The following is an 18,245-nucleotide window of genomic DNA, read 5'->3' as shown; positions in this document are numbered from 1 at the left end:
CTTCAGAAAAATGTAACCATACATTCTTCAGAAGAAATAGCTGTGATTGGTCAATAACGCCTAGTAAATTATCGGAGCAATTAACCCGTCCATTCGAAAACGTCATTTCTTTCCGAGGCAAAATTTCCATAAAATGTCAATGTTTTCAATGACTAATAATGAAATAATAATGAATTTTTAATTAGTGAACATTTTTTCTTTATAGTATACTGGAACAATTTATATTATCCTATAGAAAAACGAGACGAATGCATTTAGTTGCACAAGGAGGAAGGGCCACAAACTTCTATTTTTATCTCTGATGTTTATACCTGTTTATACCTAGAACCATCATTGAAAGGTAGCCATTTACAATTGTCATTTTGTATTAATTTTGTTTTATTTATTTATATTCGTATTAAATTATTATTTTAACATTTCGCAAATTTAAATATATATATAATAATTTTCTTTCTCGTGTAACTGCATTTCTGTTATTATCAACTGTCTTTACTACTTCTTACTTTGGCCGTACATTTCCTGAGAGAGCGTTAGCGTACAGAGTACAGAGGATTGCAGAGAATTTTTGAACTATGCAAGTACACGTAAGGCTAGCTGTCTTCAACAGTACTCGTTGGTGATATTGTCTTTATTCCTCAGATTATATCAAAGTTCAGGAATTTCAAGTGATTATACGAAGAAGTGATTATTAAAGTCCGGAGACTTTATTTCGCAATTAATATTTTGCGTACTGTCAAAATCTAAAATGGACAAGATATCAGGAAAATATCAGGTAAGAGCATTAGTGTTAATCGAAAAATTCCAAGAGTTAAAAACTCTGAGCATTGTATAATTTCGAGAATTTATTTATTTTTTTCATTGTATATTTTCTCGGGCTATATCTTCGCGTGATTCCACAAGGACAAGATCGCAAGATTTACGAAGCCGGCAGTCGTCATACGCAAATATTTAAATGACTATGCAAGTGTGTTAAAAATAGCTTCGCATCCTCGGACACTTTTGGCGCCTATATTCGTACAGATCTCGAGAAAAGTTTCAAGGCCAATTCGGATTTACTTAGGAAGTATCGATGCTGCGAGGTGGCGCTATTTTCGTAATTCCGTATCAGCTGATAACATATGATACGACTGGCCGACCGACTTCCTCCGTGATCACGATCCAGTGCACTCGGCAAGGTACTTCGAGGAAGAGATCTTTTTAAAATTTTTTTTTGCTTATACATCAATTTTCGCGAATACTGTTAATTATTGTTTAACAAAAAATGAGCAACAAGTACGCTTAATCGACGAGACATTTAATTAGAAAATCATCCGTTTAATCAAAATCACATCGTCAAAAATGAGTAGTCAGAAGACGGTGCCAAACAGTGTCAAGTTCCTCATTGGTGGCACTTCTGGGTTTGTGTCTTTCCCTTTTTTCTCCTTGTTTATTTTGGATGCATATTTATAATATTTGTGAACAATATATGTGGGATTGTAACATTGACCAGTGTATCTTTACAAAACGTTCATTATTCTTTATTCATTGTTTTAGTTATTGGTGTTTTGCAATCACTGAGTTTCGAAGGATCATAAATTTTTAAATTTTACGAGAATTATTTTTCATTGATTATTTTGCCTAAATATATTGTTAATAATTAAAAAATAATTATAAAGATGAAAAAATTGATGTTTTCATGATGATGTAATATGTGTATCTTAATAGCGAGCTATAAATAGCTGCAACCCTGAACATTAAATGTAGCTTCTTTAATATATAATTTATCTGGAAAAAAAATTATTAAATTTTTATAATAATTTTGAAACTATATATAAAATATTTTTACTAATTTTATCACATTTTTTTATATCATTTTAATAATTTAATTAATAAATTTGTATCTTATCTAAAAAGATAAGATACAAAGTAATACACTTTAACTAAAATTTGTGATTTCTATAAAATATATAATTTGGTCTAAAATATAAAAAATTTAATTATATATCAGAAATTATTGTATATATTTTAAATTATATGTATATATTTTAAAATATCTTATTTAAAAACTAATAAATTTGAAATTTATATATTTTTCTCATAATTAATGTTAAAATGTCATAATATGTTTAATTTCATAATATATTTAATTTCAGCATGGCAGCAACATGTTTTGTACAGCCATTGGATTTAATAAAGAATCGCATGCAATTAAGTGGTACAAAAACATCAACAATAACTGTTACATCATCAATCTTAAAAAATGAAGGTGTTTTGGCATTATATTCGGGTTTATCTGCTGGTTTAATGCGGCAGGCTACATATACTACCACTAGACTTGGTATATATACTTGGCTTATAGAACTTTCTTCGTAAGTTAACTCTATACAATTACGTAACCTAACCTATACAATTTAGAAATTTCTATAATTATAAATGTATAAGAAAATTGCATTGAGAGGTAAATACATTATAAAATATATTTGACTTATTTAGGAAAAATGGTCAACCAAATTTTATAGTAAAAGCATTACTTGGTATGGCAGCTGGTTGTGTTGGAGCATTTGTAGGTACACCTGCTGAAGTAGCTTTAATTAGAATGACAGCTGATGGAAGATCGCCCATTGGTAAATTTTCATTTTTTTATACATGACACAATGTACTATGTATACACACATATAAATATATTATATTGTAGAATTTAAATATTTTCCATATTTTAAATACAGCTGATAGACGCAATTACAAAAATGTGTTCGATGCATTATTCCGTATAATTAGAGAGGAAGGTCTCTTTACATTATGGCGTGGTGCTATTCCTACTATGGGTCGCGCTATGGTTGTAAATGCAGCACAATTAGCATCATATTCTCAGGCAAAACAAGCATTGTTAGATACAGGTATGCATTGTAGAAATATTAAATAGAAATATTAACGAAATATTAAATATTGTATCTATATAAAATTTAATGAAACTTGTCACTAATGCTTGTTATAATTTTTTGTTATTTTTTTAAATAGGATATTTCGAAGAAAATATTGTACTGCACTTTACGAGTTCAATGATTTCTGGTTTAGTCACTACTGCTGCCTCTATGCCTGTAGATATAGCTAAAACGAGGTAAATTATTGGCAAATTTAGAATTATATTTAAAATTCAATTAATTGACATTCCTAATTCAAACTTTTGCATTATCTTTTTTCTAGAATTCAAAATATGAAAACGATAAATGGCAAGCCAGAGTTTACAGGTGCGATTGATGTTTTGACCAAAGTCGTAAGAAATGAAGGATTGTTTGCATTATGGAAAGGATTCTTCCCATATTATGCACGTCTGGGGCCTCATACAGTCTTGACATTTATTTTCCTGGAACAAATGACTGCTGCTTATAAACAATATTTAACATAGTTACAATTGTGTGCTTGTGAAAAATTTTTATTATTAAGTCCAAAAAATGATGGCAATTTATTTTTTTGTCATATATTGTGTATTTTTTTAATAAACTTATTTTTGTAGTATATGTTTATTATGAAAGATTACGCACACAATTGCAATATTATTTGTACTTCTATATGTATAATACAATAACTATCATGTTCATTGAAGAATAATAGGAGGGTAAATTTCTTATAGAGTTCAATATAAGAAATTTGTATCATATATAGCATTTTTTTAAATCCTCTGTCGTACAATTTATATAATATGTACGTAATATATATACTGAAATATTTTATGATTATTTTACACAGAAATACATATACATTCTATAAATATGTATGAATACAGAACATTCTGAAGTCTCTGGTTTTACATACATGCCATTTATATTTCAGTAATTTTCCTCTTTATTGTTATCCCGTGTTATTTTATATAAGAGATTTGTTATAGGATATATTTTAGATATTACATATTATATGATGAGATATACATTATATTATTAGGTGTAAAAATTGAAGAAATGTATTAATGTAATATTAATACATGAAAAATGTGTTAATATATTGTATATTATAAATAAATTCTAAATATCGAAAATTTAGGAATAAAGATAATGGTATTTTTAAATGTAAGTTATTTGTTATGTTTTAATCTCAAGTCAAGATGTATAACGGATTGAAAAGTTGTTTCATACATAAATTTTTAGAGTGATTAAGTATTTAAAGATAAAATTATTTCCTCCTGATATAATATCATTAAAACATTATAAATAACGTGTGGATAAGAAAATAAATAGTATTATTTATGCATAAATTTTAAAGAAATTATATGTGTGTGCGTGCAAAGTGCGTATATGTGTGTCACGAACGAGCAGTTGTATGTATGTGGTCGCGTAACAGGTGTCGTAAAATTGACAGCTGATAACTCATTGTCAGAGTCGTATAAAATGGCGCGAAAGCGATAGATGCTAAATATTTAATGTTTACATTGACATATGTGCCGTGTGTGACTTTTTAATTTTTTATCATATTAGCACGAAATGGATGATGAAAATTAGAGTGATCTTTGAAATATTTTTAACGGTAAACGTAAACGTATATTTATGATGCTGCAACAGTTGTATATAAATTTATGGAGTTATATAAATCATCGATTGTTATTACGTAAGTTATGAATTGATACATAATGATTGAAATAAATTTATATTATTATATCAATTTAAAGACGCGATGCAACTTCTATGGTTGAGGTTATAAACGTTGTAGTTAATTTTACATGAAAGAGAAATTAGGAGAAATTTTATTGCAAATTTTAAGATCTCTGAGGAAGTTGTAGTTAAAGACTATTAATCCTCTTCTCTCTTTTTCTAGTGCATATATTATATGACAATTATTATACATGACCAAATTTGTGTAATTATGTCAAGAAAGAAAAGGGATCATGCATGGGGCGAAAATGGCTTTGAAGATTGGGTGAGTATAAAAGAGTGTTAACAAATATTAATATTACATTTATCCATTTATGTAAATTGAATTTTATCATATTATTTAAATAAAAATTATCTCCATTATCTAATTGTATTTTAACAATGTATTTTAACTCTATGTATTTTAACAATAAATATATTTCAGGGTGGTTATATGGCTGCGAAGAAAGCTAAACTTGAGGAACAGTTTCGTGACACAGCTAATAAAGAATTTAAAGAACCATCAAAACTATTTGAAGGAATTGCAATATTTGTAAATGGCTATACAGATCCAACATCTGATGAGCTGAGACGTTTGATGATGATGCATGGAGGCCTCTATCATCATTATATGCGTCCTAAAGTCACAACTCATATTATAGCATCCAATCTACCATATTCTAAAATAATAATGTACAGAAAGAGTCAAAATCCAATTCCTATATGCAAACCACAATGGATCATTGACAGTATTGCTGCTGGGAAAGTCTTGAATTTTCAAAATTATTTACTTTACTCCAATAATACTAATGTACAATCTCTGTTGGCATATAAATTAAACAATAAGAAAATTGAAGACAATGCTAACTCAACTATGCACAAGGAACAAGATATTGAACAGTCTAAAGCTTCAGCAATTGTAATTAACAATGAGACTAATATAAATAACCAAAATATATCAAAACACAATGCAATTAATGACGCATTAAAACATGATACAATCAGCACCCATCAATCTTCGAATGTAAAAACAAACGCACAATCTACAAGAGATGTTGAATTTTTGTCAACATTTTATAGTAACTCGAGATTACATTACATCGCTACCATGGGAACTACTTTTAAAGATTATGTCAACGAGTTGAGGGATAAAAGTGACGGAGTATTTCCCGGACTTGATCGTTTAATAAAATTAAAAGAAGCAAGAGATGTTTTAACTTCAACTGATTGCGAATCAGATCCTGAAGATGAAATATATTTTACAGATAAAGTAAAACGCAAGCGAGAAGTTATTATAATGCATATTGATATGGATTGCTTCTTTGTGTCTGTTGGAATTAGGAATAGACCGGAATTGCGAGATCAACCGGTAGCGGTAACACACGCAAAAGGCAATACATTTTCGGCGAATTACGACGGCAAGGAAGAATTTGGATCATTATCAGAAGTTGCTTCGTGCTCTTATGCGGCAAGAAAGGCTGGTGTAAAAAACGGCATGTTTCTGGGAGAAGCGCTGAAACTATGTCCAAATCTTAAAACGATTCAATATGATTTTGAGGGTTACAAGGAAGTTTCTTACATATTGTATGATACAGTAGCATCTTATACATTAGATATCGAGGCAGTAAGTTGTGACGAAATGTATGCGGATTGCACAAAAATTCTTGAAGCGTCTGGATTATCACCATTGGAATTTGCTACTATAATTAGGAAAGAAATAAAGCAAAAAACAAATTGTCCGGTATCCACAGGATTCGGCAATAATAGGTTGCAGGCGAGATTGGCAACACGAAGAGCTAAACCCGATAATCAATTCTATTTGAGTAATCAGAATGTGGAGACACACATGCGGACTTTAGATACAAGAGATTTACCAGGTACATTTGAATGATTTCAATGTCGTCTATAATATTGAAACATATATCTGTGAAAAAACAAACTCTCGTATCAAAAAAATATTAAATATTAAATTTTTGTACAAATATTTTGAAAAAATTTGTAGAAATATGTATATTTTATAACGAGTATAAATATTGTGTAATCTATATGCTTTCATTTTCGTTCGATTATATTTTATTATATTAGTAGAATTAATTTGTCTCATCTTGATATTTTAGGAGTTGGCGGAACAACAACACATAAACTACGTAAAATGAATGTACATACATGCGAGGATTTACAGAAGGTTTCATTGAGTGTTTTACAGAAAGAATTCGGCAAAAAGATGGGAGAACAGTTGCATAAAATGTGCCGCGGATTGGACGACACGAAACTGAATCTGGAACATATTAGAAAATCAGTATCAGCTGAAGTCAATTACGGTATAAGATTCCGGAACAATGACGATGCCGTGGATTTTTTGAGCAAATTATCCACGGAGGTATGCGATCGATTAACAGCAGTTCGTGCAAAGGGCAGATGCATCACGTTAAAACTTATGGTCAGAGCCGAAGAAGCACCGATAGAAACCGCGAAGTTCATGGGTCATGGTCCTTGCAATTATGTAACAAAATCGAAAAATCTTATAGCAGCTGTCGACGACGTCAATATTATTAGAAAGTAAGTTTTTAATGTTGATTTTCTTGCAACATGTTAATATGTTTTACTTGTCTTGCATATTTATACTTTATAAAAAAGAATATAAAAGAATTAATGTAGATGTTGTTTTTTTGCTATGCAGGGAAGTTTTAAGCATTTGGAATCAATTGCATTTAACACCTGAAGATATGAGAGGAATTGGAATACAAATATCCAGATTAGAAATATGTAAGACTAAGCAGAATAAAGGCAACTTGATTAATTTTTTTAGTAAAACTGCAAAATTGCAAACATGTGATCAAATGTCGAGTAAAGACGATAAGAATCGATGCGACTCGAATTTTAGCGAGAATTCTAAATTGGACAATTCTAAGGTGCCTTTAACTGCAGAATCGTCAGGAACAAAAAATATTTTCGAAGCAAAGATTAATAATTTGCCATTGACAAAATCTTCCAATGTACATAAAGATGAATCTTCAGCAATTCCGTGTAACGTTCAAACCGAATCGACGACGACTGAGGCAAAAGATAAAAACTTGCATAATTGTAAGGCACATGAAAATATTACTAAAGCGAAAAATTTATCTGGAATATCAAGTAAGAGAGCTACGCAAAAACAGACATCTCAAGAAAATTTTTTCAAACATACAAAACCGAGTAGCGGAAAATCGTTGAAATACGAGATACCGCGAATACAAGACATCGATATGTCCGTGTTAATCGAATTACCCGAGGATATAAGAAATGAGATATTTGACGAATACAAAAGAAATAAGAGACAACAATCTCAGGTCGCCGCTGATCCGGTAAATAAAGTTTCGGATGACGAAAAAAATTCAAATATACAGGATTATTCGCAAGTTGATCCGGACGTTCTATCAGCTTTAATGAAAAACGATCTGCATCCTGATGTGCAACGCGATGTACAGATCTATTGTAATATGAAGAGAGAAGCGAATAGAGTAAATTTGAAAGAATCAAATGAAAACAGTAGTAAACAATTGCAAGGAGCAAGTTTGTCTTCAAAGACCAATAATAGCAAGAATAAGAATGCGAAACATATTGTAAATAATATTTGTACAAATGAAGCTGCATGCATATTGCAAGAAGATAAAATATTACATACGAAGGACCAATTATGCGAAAAGGACGATGTCAATAAAGCAGATTCTACATCGTGTCACAGTAGTCGTATTGAAATTTCATACAATAATGCTGCGATGGATAAAGCCGATACCTTTATTTTACAGAATTTAAGTATTTTACATAACAATGAGAACATAGATAAACATCAGGAAATGTTGATTACTCTCGTGAATCATCTCTTCGCTCTTCCATTACAACAGGTACCACATAATTATTCGTTAAAACAAATTAATAAGTAGGAACTGTGTATTTATGTATTCTATCTTTTTTTTCTGTGAGATCTGGCGCACATAATTGTTGCAATTTCAATTGATTCCAATTAACGGTAATGTACAAAATTACTCCTTAGCAAGTATAAATTATACAAATTATGTTCCTGATATTGTTATAATAACATGTATCAGAATCCTGTCTCTCTCTCTTTCCTATAATTTACTAAATTTTATATTTTACAAAAACAGCGAATTTTTTTTTTGAAACATGTTTTCTTTACTTGCGAATACTTGATTTATGTATACACTAAATGTTTAAATCCCTCAATCTGTATGTAAAATCAATAGATGTGTGCAATATATTTAATATGTAAATATTGTGAATTACGATTATTATGCCGAACATTAAATAATTGTTATAATAACGAGCAAAACCATCGAAAAAATTCATGTCTAATGGTAAATAAACGTCAGTGTATATCGGTAATATATTTCATGAGAATTATTAGCTTATCACAGTACATTGCGCAGTGCCATTTTATTTCGGGATATATAATTCCAGTTTTAGATTCTCTTATCATACAAGTAGAAATGACCACACTTTAAAAACTTAGACCTAGTTTATAAACAAACGTGTGTGTATAAATGGTTAACGCATTTTTACATACGTATATCATTGAAATAAATAAGTAAGAAATGTTCGATTTTTCTTACGCTATATTAAATAAATAAAGAGGGAAAAAAAGTTTTTGTAATGGATGTCTAGAATTCGAAAAATTTCTATTAAACTACCAGCAATATTCGTACTCAAGAGTCTGTCCGTCCTTGATATAATAAAGGACGGACCTCTCTCTCTTTCTCTCTCCCCCTCTCCTCTTTTTGATAAATATTGTTTAGAATTTTCAATGAAGAATCGTATCTGCTTTTAATTCTTTATAATAATTTCGTTAATTAGTATGTACATATGGATTGTTAAGAGAAAACTGTATTAAAATATATAAAGGTGGTATTTTGTTGGCCTCAACATTGAATTGAACAGAATACTTTCATAGGTAAAAATGCAGATACAAACATGGATCACTAAGTCTAAAGTCGTGAATGAAGTGGATTTCCTGTCACTTGCAACGTTTCTTAGCATGCTTCCACAGAAGAAACGCATCGAGGACTTACATATCTTGTTGAAAACCATGCACAGGTAATTTATTTCTATGTTCAGATGTTCGTATTATGTAAACGTTTTCCATTTTGTATAATGCAGATGGATAATAAATAATAAGGCTGCAAATTTTAAACAATAGACATCCCTTTACTCGTTTATGGTTGATAAATAAAAATATTCGGCATATGATACATTAAATATTATTATGTGCCTTCTTATGTTCATATTGCAGATGTATAACAAAAAATGACGACTGTACTTGGCATAAGACATATAGGAGAACCGTGAAGCATGTTCAACGTTATATGCAAATAGAATACAATAACAATTTAATGGTACCGTCGATCAGATGCAATGATTCGAGATGTAATAACGGTGATTGTGAATTTGAAATCTTGGAAATTTAATAAATTAAATCTTCTATATAATCAAAGTGTAGTAAATATAAGAAACCTATTTACAAGCAAACATATATAATACTTACCTATAAGTTTTTAATCGAACGCAAATGACATTCTTTGCCTAGAGAAGCCAATAATACACGACTCGTTTAATGCATACCTTTGAAAAAGTTTGCTCGAAGGTCTTGTATAAATTAGTAAGAAGTCATTAACTTCGAATTCGTGTATCTTTCATAATATTATATATATATTTTTTTATATATATACTTTTTTCACTTTGTCGTTACGCGCGCAGGGATGGTGAAAAAATAGAAAGGGACCAGATGAGCGTTCACTACTCCCATTCAGTTGTTCCCGGCGGTTTAGACGTTAGATCATATAAAACACGTGAAATACCGGGCACCGTGGATATTTCAGTCACTATTTTTTTCACCACCTAAAACATGATGAAGTCAATTACAGATGTGTATGTGATTATTCTTATAAGTTTAAACAGTTTATATAACTACATAAAATTCTAAAATATTATATTTAATATTTCTTCTATATAAATTTCACGTAAAATTTCACAATCCTTCTAAGAATTTATCATCTTTCTTTTCTTACGAATATGTGAATGCCAATATAACATCAAATATATGGATATAGATATAAATAAAAATATACGATGAAGAGTAATACATTGTGACGTGCATATCATAAATATGGAAAGATTGTATATGAAGCTTACGTGTATCGGCAAATCTTTGCCGGGAATGGCGGGCGTGCCGGTCATAAAATCATTAGTACAGAACGGCCTGAGCACAACAGAACGTTGACAAGATAACGTTCGGCATGCCGCATCGCGATCGAAATGTATTGGGATTAGAACAATAGGCATTTGGCTGATGGCCCCCATACAGCCATTCGAAGTTAACACTTGATTAGCCAAGTGGTCCGCCTGTCGCAGGGTCGCTATCACATTGGAGGTGAGATACGTGGGCGTGATGTCTTGTATTGGGTGATGAAGCTGTGGTCCAAAGATATAGCACACACGATTCACGTTGTGACACACACGCGGGATTAGCTTCGCGAGGAACAACATATCTTCCCACTCCACTCCCTCAGATACAGTCTCTTCGCACGACAAGCCTACCACGTAGCTGTAACTTCTTCGGTCACCCTGTAAGTAGATAAAAAATGTTTAGTATCTAAGTAAAACGAAAAATAGAATATCTTATTAATGATCTTTCTTTCTTTTTTTTTTGCAATAAGGTTTTTCTTCGAGTACCTGAACTCCTACGCTGCGGATGGGTAGGAGAGTCGCTGCGATATGACGATGACTCGAGACTCTGCGGAGTTGTTGACGTTCGGCTTCGGTCGTCGCGCCTTCCACTCGATTGAGCAACGCGTGTTTCTTCTGAAGCATCTGCTCGTACTCTGCCATTATTTTGACTATGACCTGCAAACGAAAATATCAATTGAATATGTCAATTGAAAAGTAACTTAAGAATTAATGTATTTTACTTCACACTTTCGTAATATACCTGTGTTTCGGAGAAATCCTTTTCTATGTAAGGCTCATCCGCGCATAGAATTCGTACTGCAAGTCCAGGGCCGGGAAACGGATGACGTGCGACGAGCGCTGCCGGCAATCCGAGATCGCATCCCAATTGTCTCACTTCATCCTTGTGAAAATCTTTCAATGGTTCGACTACATGTCCTTGCGCTCTTAGTACTCGTACAAGCTCGCTGTCGTTATGGTGCGTCTTTATGGCATCCGCTTTACCTAAACGAATAAAATTCACATTATTATTCTATAAAAGTTGATTAAAAACTATAAAAATGATGATTAAACATTTTTATAGTTTTTAATCTATAAAAGCTATGATTAAAAACTATGATGATTAAACAATTTTAATGTTGATTAAAAACTATAAAAATGATATTTACCACTGACTAAGATGCTTGCACTTTCTATAAGATCGGGCCTAAGAGTGCCTTGCCCGAGGAAAACATCCTCCGGTTTCAATCCCATTTCCGTCATCGCCTCGTTCGCGACTCTTACAAAAACGTCTCCTATTATCTTTCGTTTCTCTTCTGGGTTGGTACTTTCACATAACATCTTGGTTAACCTGGTTCTCGGGCTACTCGTCGCACCGCATACTCCTTTATTATTCGTAATATTAGCGTTCATCATGGGCGCAACATTGTCTAACGGGACAGTCGTGGTGCCTTGCATGAAATAACGGCCAGCATTCACCACTCTTAACGTCACGCACAATTGGGCTAGACATTGTTCAACGAATTGCGTTTCTCCCTTACGCATGAAGCCATTATTAATATGTAGGGCTATAACTTGCTCCTTATTTAAAGCTTTTTGTAACAGAGCCGCGCATACCGTCGAGTCCACGCCACCGCTCACCAATAACTGTAAGTTTCCAGATAAATATTTTAATGAAATATCTTTCATTACATATTTAAAGCGTTAACACTTTTGTAGTAATACTATTTTAAGAGCCTAACGATTTTATGTGTGTTCATTAATTGCTTACCAAAACCTTTTTATCGCCTACAGTATTTCTGATATATTGTATACATTGAGCCTCCCGATCGCGGAGCGTATAATTGCCCGTAAGGCCAGCGATACCGAATAAAAAGTTGTGTAACATCGATTTTCCGTTAGGCGTCAGATCCACTTCTGGATGAAATTGTACGCCATACAAATTCATCTTATCACTCGCTATAGCCGCTATAAAGCTTGACGATCTGGCAGTAGTACGAAAACAATCGGCTACCCTGTCTATGCTATCTCCGTGCGTTAGCAGTACCATTTGTTCCTTATCCAAGCCCCTAATAAATAATATTTTTATCGTATCTTATGAATTTTCGAGATATCATTAAAAATGTACTTTTGTAGAATTAGAAAGTTTTGCTTAATTAAATATTTTTTTAAATGTATGATAATAATTTACATACTTAAATAATAGGCACTTGGTATCAACTTCAATGGGAAATTGACCATCTTCTCGACTTTCCCTTCTGGTTACAGTACCGCCAAATTCTTTGTTCATCATTTGCATCCCATAACAAATACCTAGTACAGGAATTCCTATTCGGAAGATATCGGCATCATATCTGGGTGCATCTTCTGCATATACTGAACTAGGACCCCCAGAAATTATAATAGCTCTAAAAAGAACAATGCATATACAATCAATATGTAAATTCATGTCTACTTTACAAAAACAAGCAAAGCAATTGTAATAACAAAGTTTATATCAAACACATGCACATCTTACTTGTATCCTTTTTCTTGAAGAGTAAATGCTGGTGTATCAAGTGGCAGAATTTCACTATGGATATTTAATTCACGAATTTTTCGATCTATCACTTTTCCATATTGTGCACCTGCATCTAAAATAGCTACTCTTTCGTCAACAATGTCCATGGCTGCTTCATCGGCACCATTATTTCTCTCAGCACGAAACAGCAATCCATCGCCACTTTTTTCCATTTCAATGTTACGTTTGTCAATGTTATTATCACTGCTATATCACTAAATCTATAACAGTTGGTAAGAAAAAAGATGTACAAAATGCATTGACATGAGAAAGATACATGTAAAAATAGTATTAAGTATTATAAAATATATAAATATAAATATATAATTAAATAATATATTATAAAGACAGAAACTTTAAAAAAAAATCAATACATCCTTCTTTCTCATTCACAAACATAATATTATCTTATCTTATATATAATTTCTGTGCATACTACAATATAACTATATATATAGTATCAAATGGCAAAACATTTGACTTAAAATTTATCATACTAGCAGTCTTCACTGTTATATAATTTAACTTGTGCAACACTATTTTTACTAAATATATTTATCAGTAACACTAATAGTGACAAAGTCCAAGTGCATTTAAAGCTGAATACTTGAGCAACAAAATTAAATATTAATTTGGTATTTTTTAGAAATAGGCAGAAAATATCTTTATATACTGTATTTTAAACCATACAAGCACACACCTATATACATATAAATTTTTTTTATATATTTTACTAATTATAGTAAAAAATTTATGAAATATGTAGATAGCATAAATATTTGCAATTTAATATTGACACATTACAACTCTAATAATGCAATGTTAATAATGCAGGAGCAATAAATGCTTTTTGATTATTATATAAAAATTATTTTATAAAATTTTTTACTCTTGATTTTGTAAAATTTAATTTTGTCTAGCATTTGCATACTATACTATTGCATACTATACTATTTTCTTATTATACATATATATATATATGTCTCATATATAATGAATGAAATCAATTTGTGCGCAATATAAAATCGAGATATTTTACACAATGAGAGGACGAATTTTCGAGTGACTTAAAATTACATATACCCATCCACCTTACTGTGATCATAATTTTCATGGATACATTCACATGCTTATATATGCATCAGGAATTTTCACATATCGGACGGTGAATCGAATACATTTTTTTCGAGCACCAGCCTCGAAAAGGTATTTCTCTACTTATCTTCCCGTTAATCGTGCAATAACCTAATGACAAGCGGAGTAGACAGGAGCGGAGCGGGGAGGGGAGGGGAAGGAGGAAGGGGGGGAGGGCGGAGGAGAAGGGAAAGGAATAAGAATGTTTCCGACTTCACGCATGCAGCGGTGGACGTCTCTCGGGGACAAAACTACTGTACGTTACGATTGTCGTTCCCCAAGACGACGATACGCCCGGTACACCCTATATATACGGCCGATGACGTACGGGGAGATCCGCGCTCGCGTTTCACGCGTACCACCGGTTATACTTATTTAACGAAAAACAAATCTCGCACACACACCGGCCGCGAGAATGCACGCACTCGGGACTCGTCGCTCTAGAGCGGATCTATCGTTCTACCCGTTATATCGTACGATCGGAGGGGCGTGTGCGATCGGCGTTGCCTTACCGGATCGTTCGTCGTGAGGTACCGCTCGCGTGGATCACCGAATAAAGTAAAACTAATTACAGAAGAACAGAATCGACAGACACCAGACGAGGCGGCCATTCGATCGCCACAATGCAGCGCGATCGTTGACTGCTTTCAAGTAGCGGTCGCGAAGGCGCGCCAATCTCGTGATATTAAAATTACTAGGGTTTCGCGGACGCGCGCCGAGATAAGCGCGTCTAGGGTTAAATACGAGATTTCCGCGGATCTCCGAATTGCGAGCGAGTAGATCAGAAAGACCGATTAATGAACTACCGCGATTGACAGCCCGAACGTGCGTTTAATTTAATTATAATATCGTCCTGTATTTAATTATAATATCCTGTAGATGTTTCGATCCCCGCATTTGAAAAATTGCTTCGAAAAAAGAGAAGGAACATATGATTTAAATTAAAAAAACATATTAATTAAATTAAATATATAAATAAATAAATTTAAAAAATTATTAAATTAAAATTAAAGATACAAAATACGAAAGCATGACTATATAATTTCAAATATATAAACTAATTTCTAATAAATTGATATTAATAATTGATATTAATAATTTATCTTCATGATATGGCACTTTTGTTTTAGTTTTTACGACGTTTTTGTTTTTAATAATTTATCGCGATTTAATGATTGTAATATCTTATCTTGAGATAGTAGTTTTAATTTTCGTTCACTCAACGTTTATTGAGTTCAAGGAATTATTGTATGCTTAATTAATCTTCGCTGTACGTTACATTGTACGCGCGTCATTTATTTTCTTATCTTATACTAATATATAATTTTAATACCTCCAATTAAAGAAAACGTACGATTAAAGCATGCACAATAATCGCGTACGAAAATTGCCCCTTTTGAAAGATAACCCGTTATACCAATGAGCTTGTATGTCACTCTCATTGTAGCAATAATACATGCCTAAAATATAATTATGTATTACAATCTAATCTACGCAATATTAACATGTATAATCAAAGCTAATTTATAACATTTAGCTATAAAAATATACTTTAATTAATTAATTTCAAATATATTATAATCGGATTGAAATATATTTTAAATATTTGATAAATATATTATGATCCTTAAGAAGTGTAATAATATATCACTAATAAAATATATACGTATATATATATGTATCTTTGTTACAACAAAATTTTGAAAATAAATTTCCGTCAAAAATATCACAAAATAGATAATTCGTATTTTATAAAATTCTCTGCAATTTTGAAATTATTAAAAATTTTTAGTTAGAAACACACAAGCAGAATTATAAAATTACACGGTGAAACAATCTTAACGAGATTATTTTCGATAATTACTTGTATAATTGTTTGAAATAAACATCTCATATTATCTATCTTAAGCTGCAATCTCGTAGATCATATCTCGAATTTTTAAAACGATCCTCGGAATAATCGGCAAATTTTCTGGTCAGATATTAAGTCATTTATTAGAGGAAATTGCCTACAACCTGAACTACTATTTTTAGATAAAAAACACACTCAGCGTTAATTCTCAGGTACCGATTCCACATATCGAACATGAGAGCAAATGGTATGGTTACGAGTGTGACATTGCATGTTAGTCAACAATAGTGCAATGTATTACAGTATTCGCGTAATGCAAGAACAGCAGTTTGAATCCCGGCTCGTTGGTGATCCAGGAGAATGAAGACGCCTTGTAAACCAACATCGAGTTCGCAAGCCACCTTAATCACTACCTTACATGAGCGAAACAACCGAGTGTTCGCCTCGTCTCGAGTCATCAATTAATCCTTCCAGGATCTTCCTTCCGTCCACCTGAAATATATGTAATTACAATTAGTACGACGTGTTCCTAACGACTATTTACATAGTATATTTACGTAAGGAGCAGTTCGCCAAGGGCGAGCGCGAATTATAAAAGACACGCCGAACCGAATCGATATTCAGTTTCGCGCGGTACGAATTTCTAATAAAGCCAAAAATATGGATAAATCGAGTCTCTGCTTGCTGGCCCTCGGCGTGCTGGCGGCCGTCATCGCCGAGGAAATGTACTCGGACATGTTCGATCACATTAATCCCGATGATATCTTGCCCAACGATGAGCTACGAAATCAGTATTATAACTGCTTCATGGATACTGGCCCATGCGTGACAGAGGATCAGAAATATTTCAAGGGTATGTGATACCTTATTAACTCATATAAATTTTTAAGAGAACGGAAATTATAGATTCTTTTTTTAAAACATACATTAAAAGTAACATTATAACAATGTATAATTAATTCTACAAATAATATTATCATATAATTATCTATAATCTCGCAAAATATTAGTCTTTCTTATTTAATTTATAGATATGGAAACAGAAAAAATATTATATAAGATGTAAAAGATATAATCGATAATGATATGTTAGAAACACTATTCCTTGTTTGTGATAATGTGCATGTGTTTCAACTTGTTTCATTTACGCACATTTTTTTAAGTTATATTTTTTTATATTTCTGATATAATAATGTAACAATATAAAGAATCATTTTTCGCGCGATCTTGTTATTAAAGAGCTCCGATTAACTTTTCGCTCGTGTAGAAAATAAAAATGAATTAAGAATATTTTTAATTCGTGCAAAAAAATTCGAATTATTAAGAAAATGTTACTGTCAATTATAAATATCGTATGTAAAGTTTGGAATGAATATGAATGTGCTATATAGAATCATAGAAATTGTCACGATGCCAGATAAGTCCGTTAAAATATTCATGTTGTCATGTTTTTGCAGAGCATGCTGCCGAGGCATTCGCGACGAAATGTCGAAAATGTACGGAAACGCAAAAGAAGAACGTGGAGAAGATAGTCGTGTGGTACACCGAGAATCGTCCCGAGGAGTGGCAGGCGATGGTGCAAAAACTCCTGGACGATGCGAAGAAGTTGAACATCCCCTTTACCCGTTGATGAAACCTACTGACTGAACGGACCCTGACATATTAGCGCATATTTCGATCTTGTACATCTAATTACCTATAAGCGAACAAATAATTAAAGAGAAGAGCTATCTTGCATCATGTGTAGTTTTCGAGGTTTACATAGCTGTAATATATGATACGAGCACACGTAGACGAAAGCAAAATGCAGTTTAGCAGTGTATACGCACAATTTTAACCGACAATAAAAGCCACTTGGTGAAAATTGGACCGAATGTCA

At 32.1% G+C, this 18,245-nt stretch overlaps 4 protein-coding genes across 9 annotated transcripts; 3 read left to right on the top strand and 1 right to left on the bottom strand.

Annotated features, from left to right (window-relative positions):
- Positions 1-409: 409 nt before the first annotated feature.
- On the top strand, positions 410-3,495 carry LOC145963588 (mitochondrial 2-oxoglutarate/malate carrier protein). Of its 3 annotated transcripts, XM_083085700.1 has the most exons (8): positions 415-574; positions 640-772; positions 901-1,397; positions 2,133-2,348; positions 2,473-2,603; positions 2,706-2,876; positions 2,998-3,097; positions 3,184-3,495. In XM_083085700.1, exons 3-8 carry the CDS (start codon positions 1,339-1,341, stop codon positions 3,383-3,385), a joined length of 879 nt encoding a protein of 292 aa, XP_082941826.1. In that variant the 5' UTR covers positions 415-574; positions 640-772; positions 901-1,338; the 3' UTR covers positions 3,386-3,495. The 3 variants fall into 3 exon arrangements, with proteins under 3 accessions (XP_082941828.1, XP_082941827.1, XP_082941826.1); XM_083085701.1 differs by having other exon boundaries at positions 412-772; positions 901-1,175; XM_083085702.1 differs by lacking the exon at positions 901-1,397 and having other exon boundaries at positions 410-772.
- A 750-nt stretch (positions 3,496-4,245) lies between these two features.
- Positions 4,246-10,082, top strand: Rev1 (Rev1 DNA directed polymerase). 2 transcript variants are annotated; one of them, XM_083085684.1, is made up of 7 exons: positions 4,249-4,578; positions 4,786-4,887; positions 5,047-6,478; positions 6,719-7,160; positions 7,282-8,485; positions 9,550-9,692; positions 9,889-10,082. In XM_083085684.1, the coding sequence occupies exons 2-7, from the start codon at positions 4,798-4,800 to the stop codon at positions 10,061-10,063; spliced, it is 3,486 nt and encodes a 1,161-aa protein (XP_082941810.1). In that variant the 5' UTR covers positions 4,249-4,578; positions 4,786-4,797; the 3' UTR covers positions 10,064-10,082. The 2 variants fall into 2 exon arrangements, with proteins under 2 accessions (XP_082941811.1, XP_082941810.1); XM_083085685.1 differs by lacking the exons at positions 9,550-9,692; positions 9,889-10,082 and adding an exon at positions 8,565-9,252 and having other exon boundaries at positions 4,246-4,578.
- On the bottom strand, positions 8,356-15,177 carry Bur (GMP synthase burgundy). Of its 3 annotated transcripts, XR_014436207.1 has the most exons (10): positions 15,027-15,177; positions 13,339-13,601; positions 13,016-13,228; positions 12,592-12,889; positions 11,990-12,467; positions 11,584-11,825; positions 11,328-11,498; positions 10,788-11,219; positions 10,141-10,493; positions 8,356-9,775 (listed from the first exon to the last, which is right to left on the bottom strand). XR_014436207.1 is itself a non-coding variant. In XM_083085689.1 (9 exons), exons 2-9 carry the CDS (start codon positions 13,551-13,553, stop codon positions 10,392-10,394), a joined length of 2,151 nt encoding a protein of 716 aa, XP_082941815.1. In that variant the 5' UTR covers positions 13,554-13,601; positions 15,027-15,177; the 3' UTR covers positions 8,356-10,391. The 3 variants fall into 3 exon arrangements, 2 of the variants coding, with proteins under 2 accessions (XP_082941815.1, XP_082941817.1); XM_083085689.1 differs by having other exon boundaries at positions 8,356-10,493; XM_083085691.1 differs by lacking the exon at positions 15,027-15,177 and adding an exon at positions 14,477-14,999 and having other exon boundaries at positions 8,356-10,493.
- Positions 15,178-16,978: 1,801 nt separating this feature from the next.
- On the top strand, positions 16,979-18,240 carry LOC145963589 (ejaculatory bulb-specific protein 3-like). Its single transcript, XM_083085703.1, has 2 exons — positions 16,979-17,219; positions 17,824-18,240. The coding sequence occupies exons 1-2, from the start codon at positions 17,027-17,029 to the stop codon at positions 17,994-17,996; spliced, it is 366 nt and encodes a 121-aa protein (XP_082941829.1). The 5' UTR covers positions 16,979-17,026; the 3' UTR covers positions 17,997-18,240.
- The last annotated feature ends 5 nt before the right edge of the window (positions 18,241-18,245 follow it).

Source organism: Camponotus vicinus, unplaced genomic scaffold (genome assembly GCF_025532165.1).
Source record: "Camponotus vicinus isolate PSW18456_S1 unplaced genomic scaffold, iyCamVici1.0 SCAF_12, whole genome shotgun sequence".
Lineage (NCBI taxonomy): Eukaryota > Metazoa > Arthropoda > Insecta > Hymenoptera > Formicidae > Camponotus > Camponotus vicinus.
The sequence above is the reverse complement of the archived record's forward strand: the minus strand, read 5'-3'. Positions and strand labels throughout refer to the sequence as shown.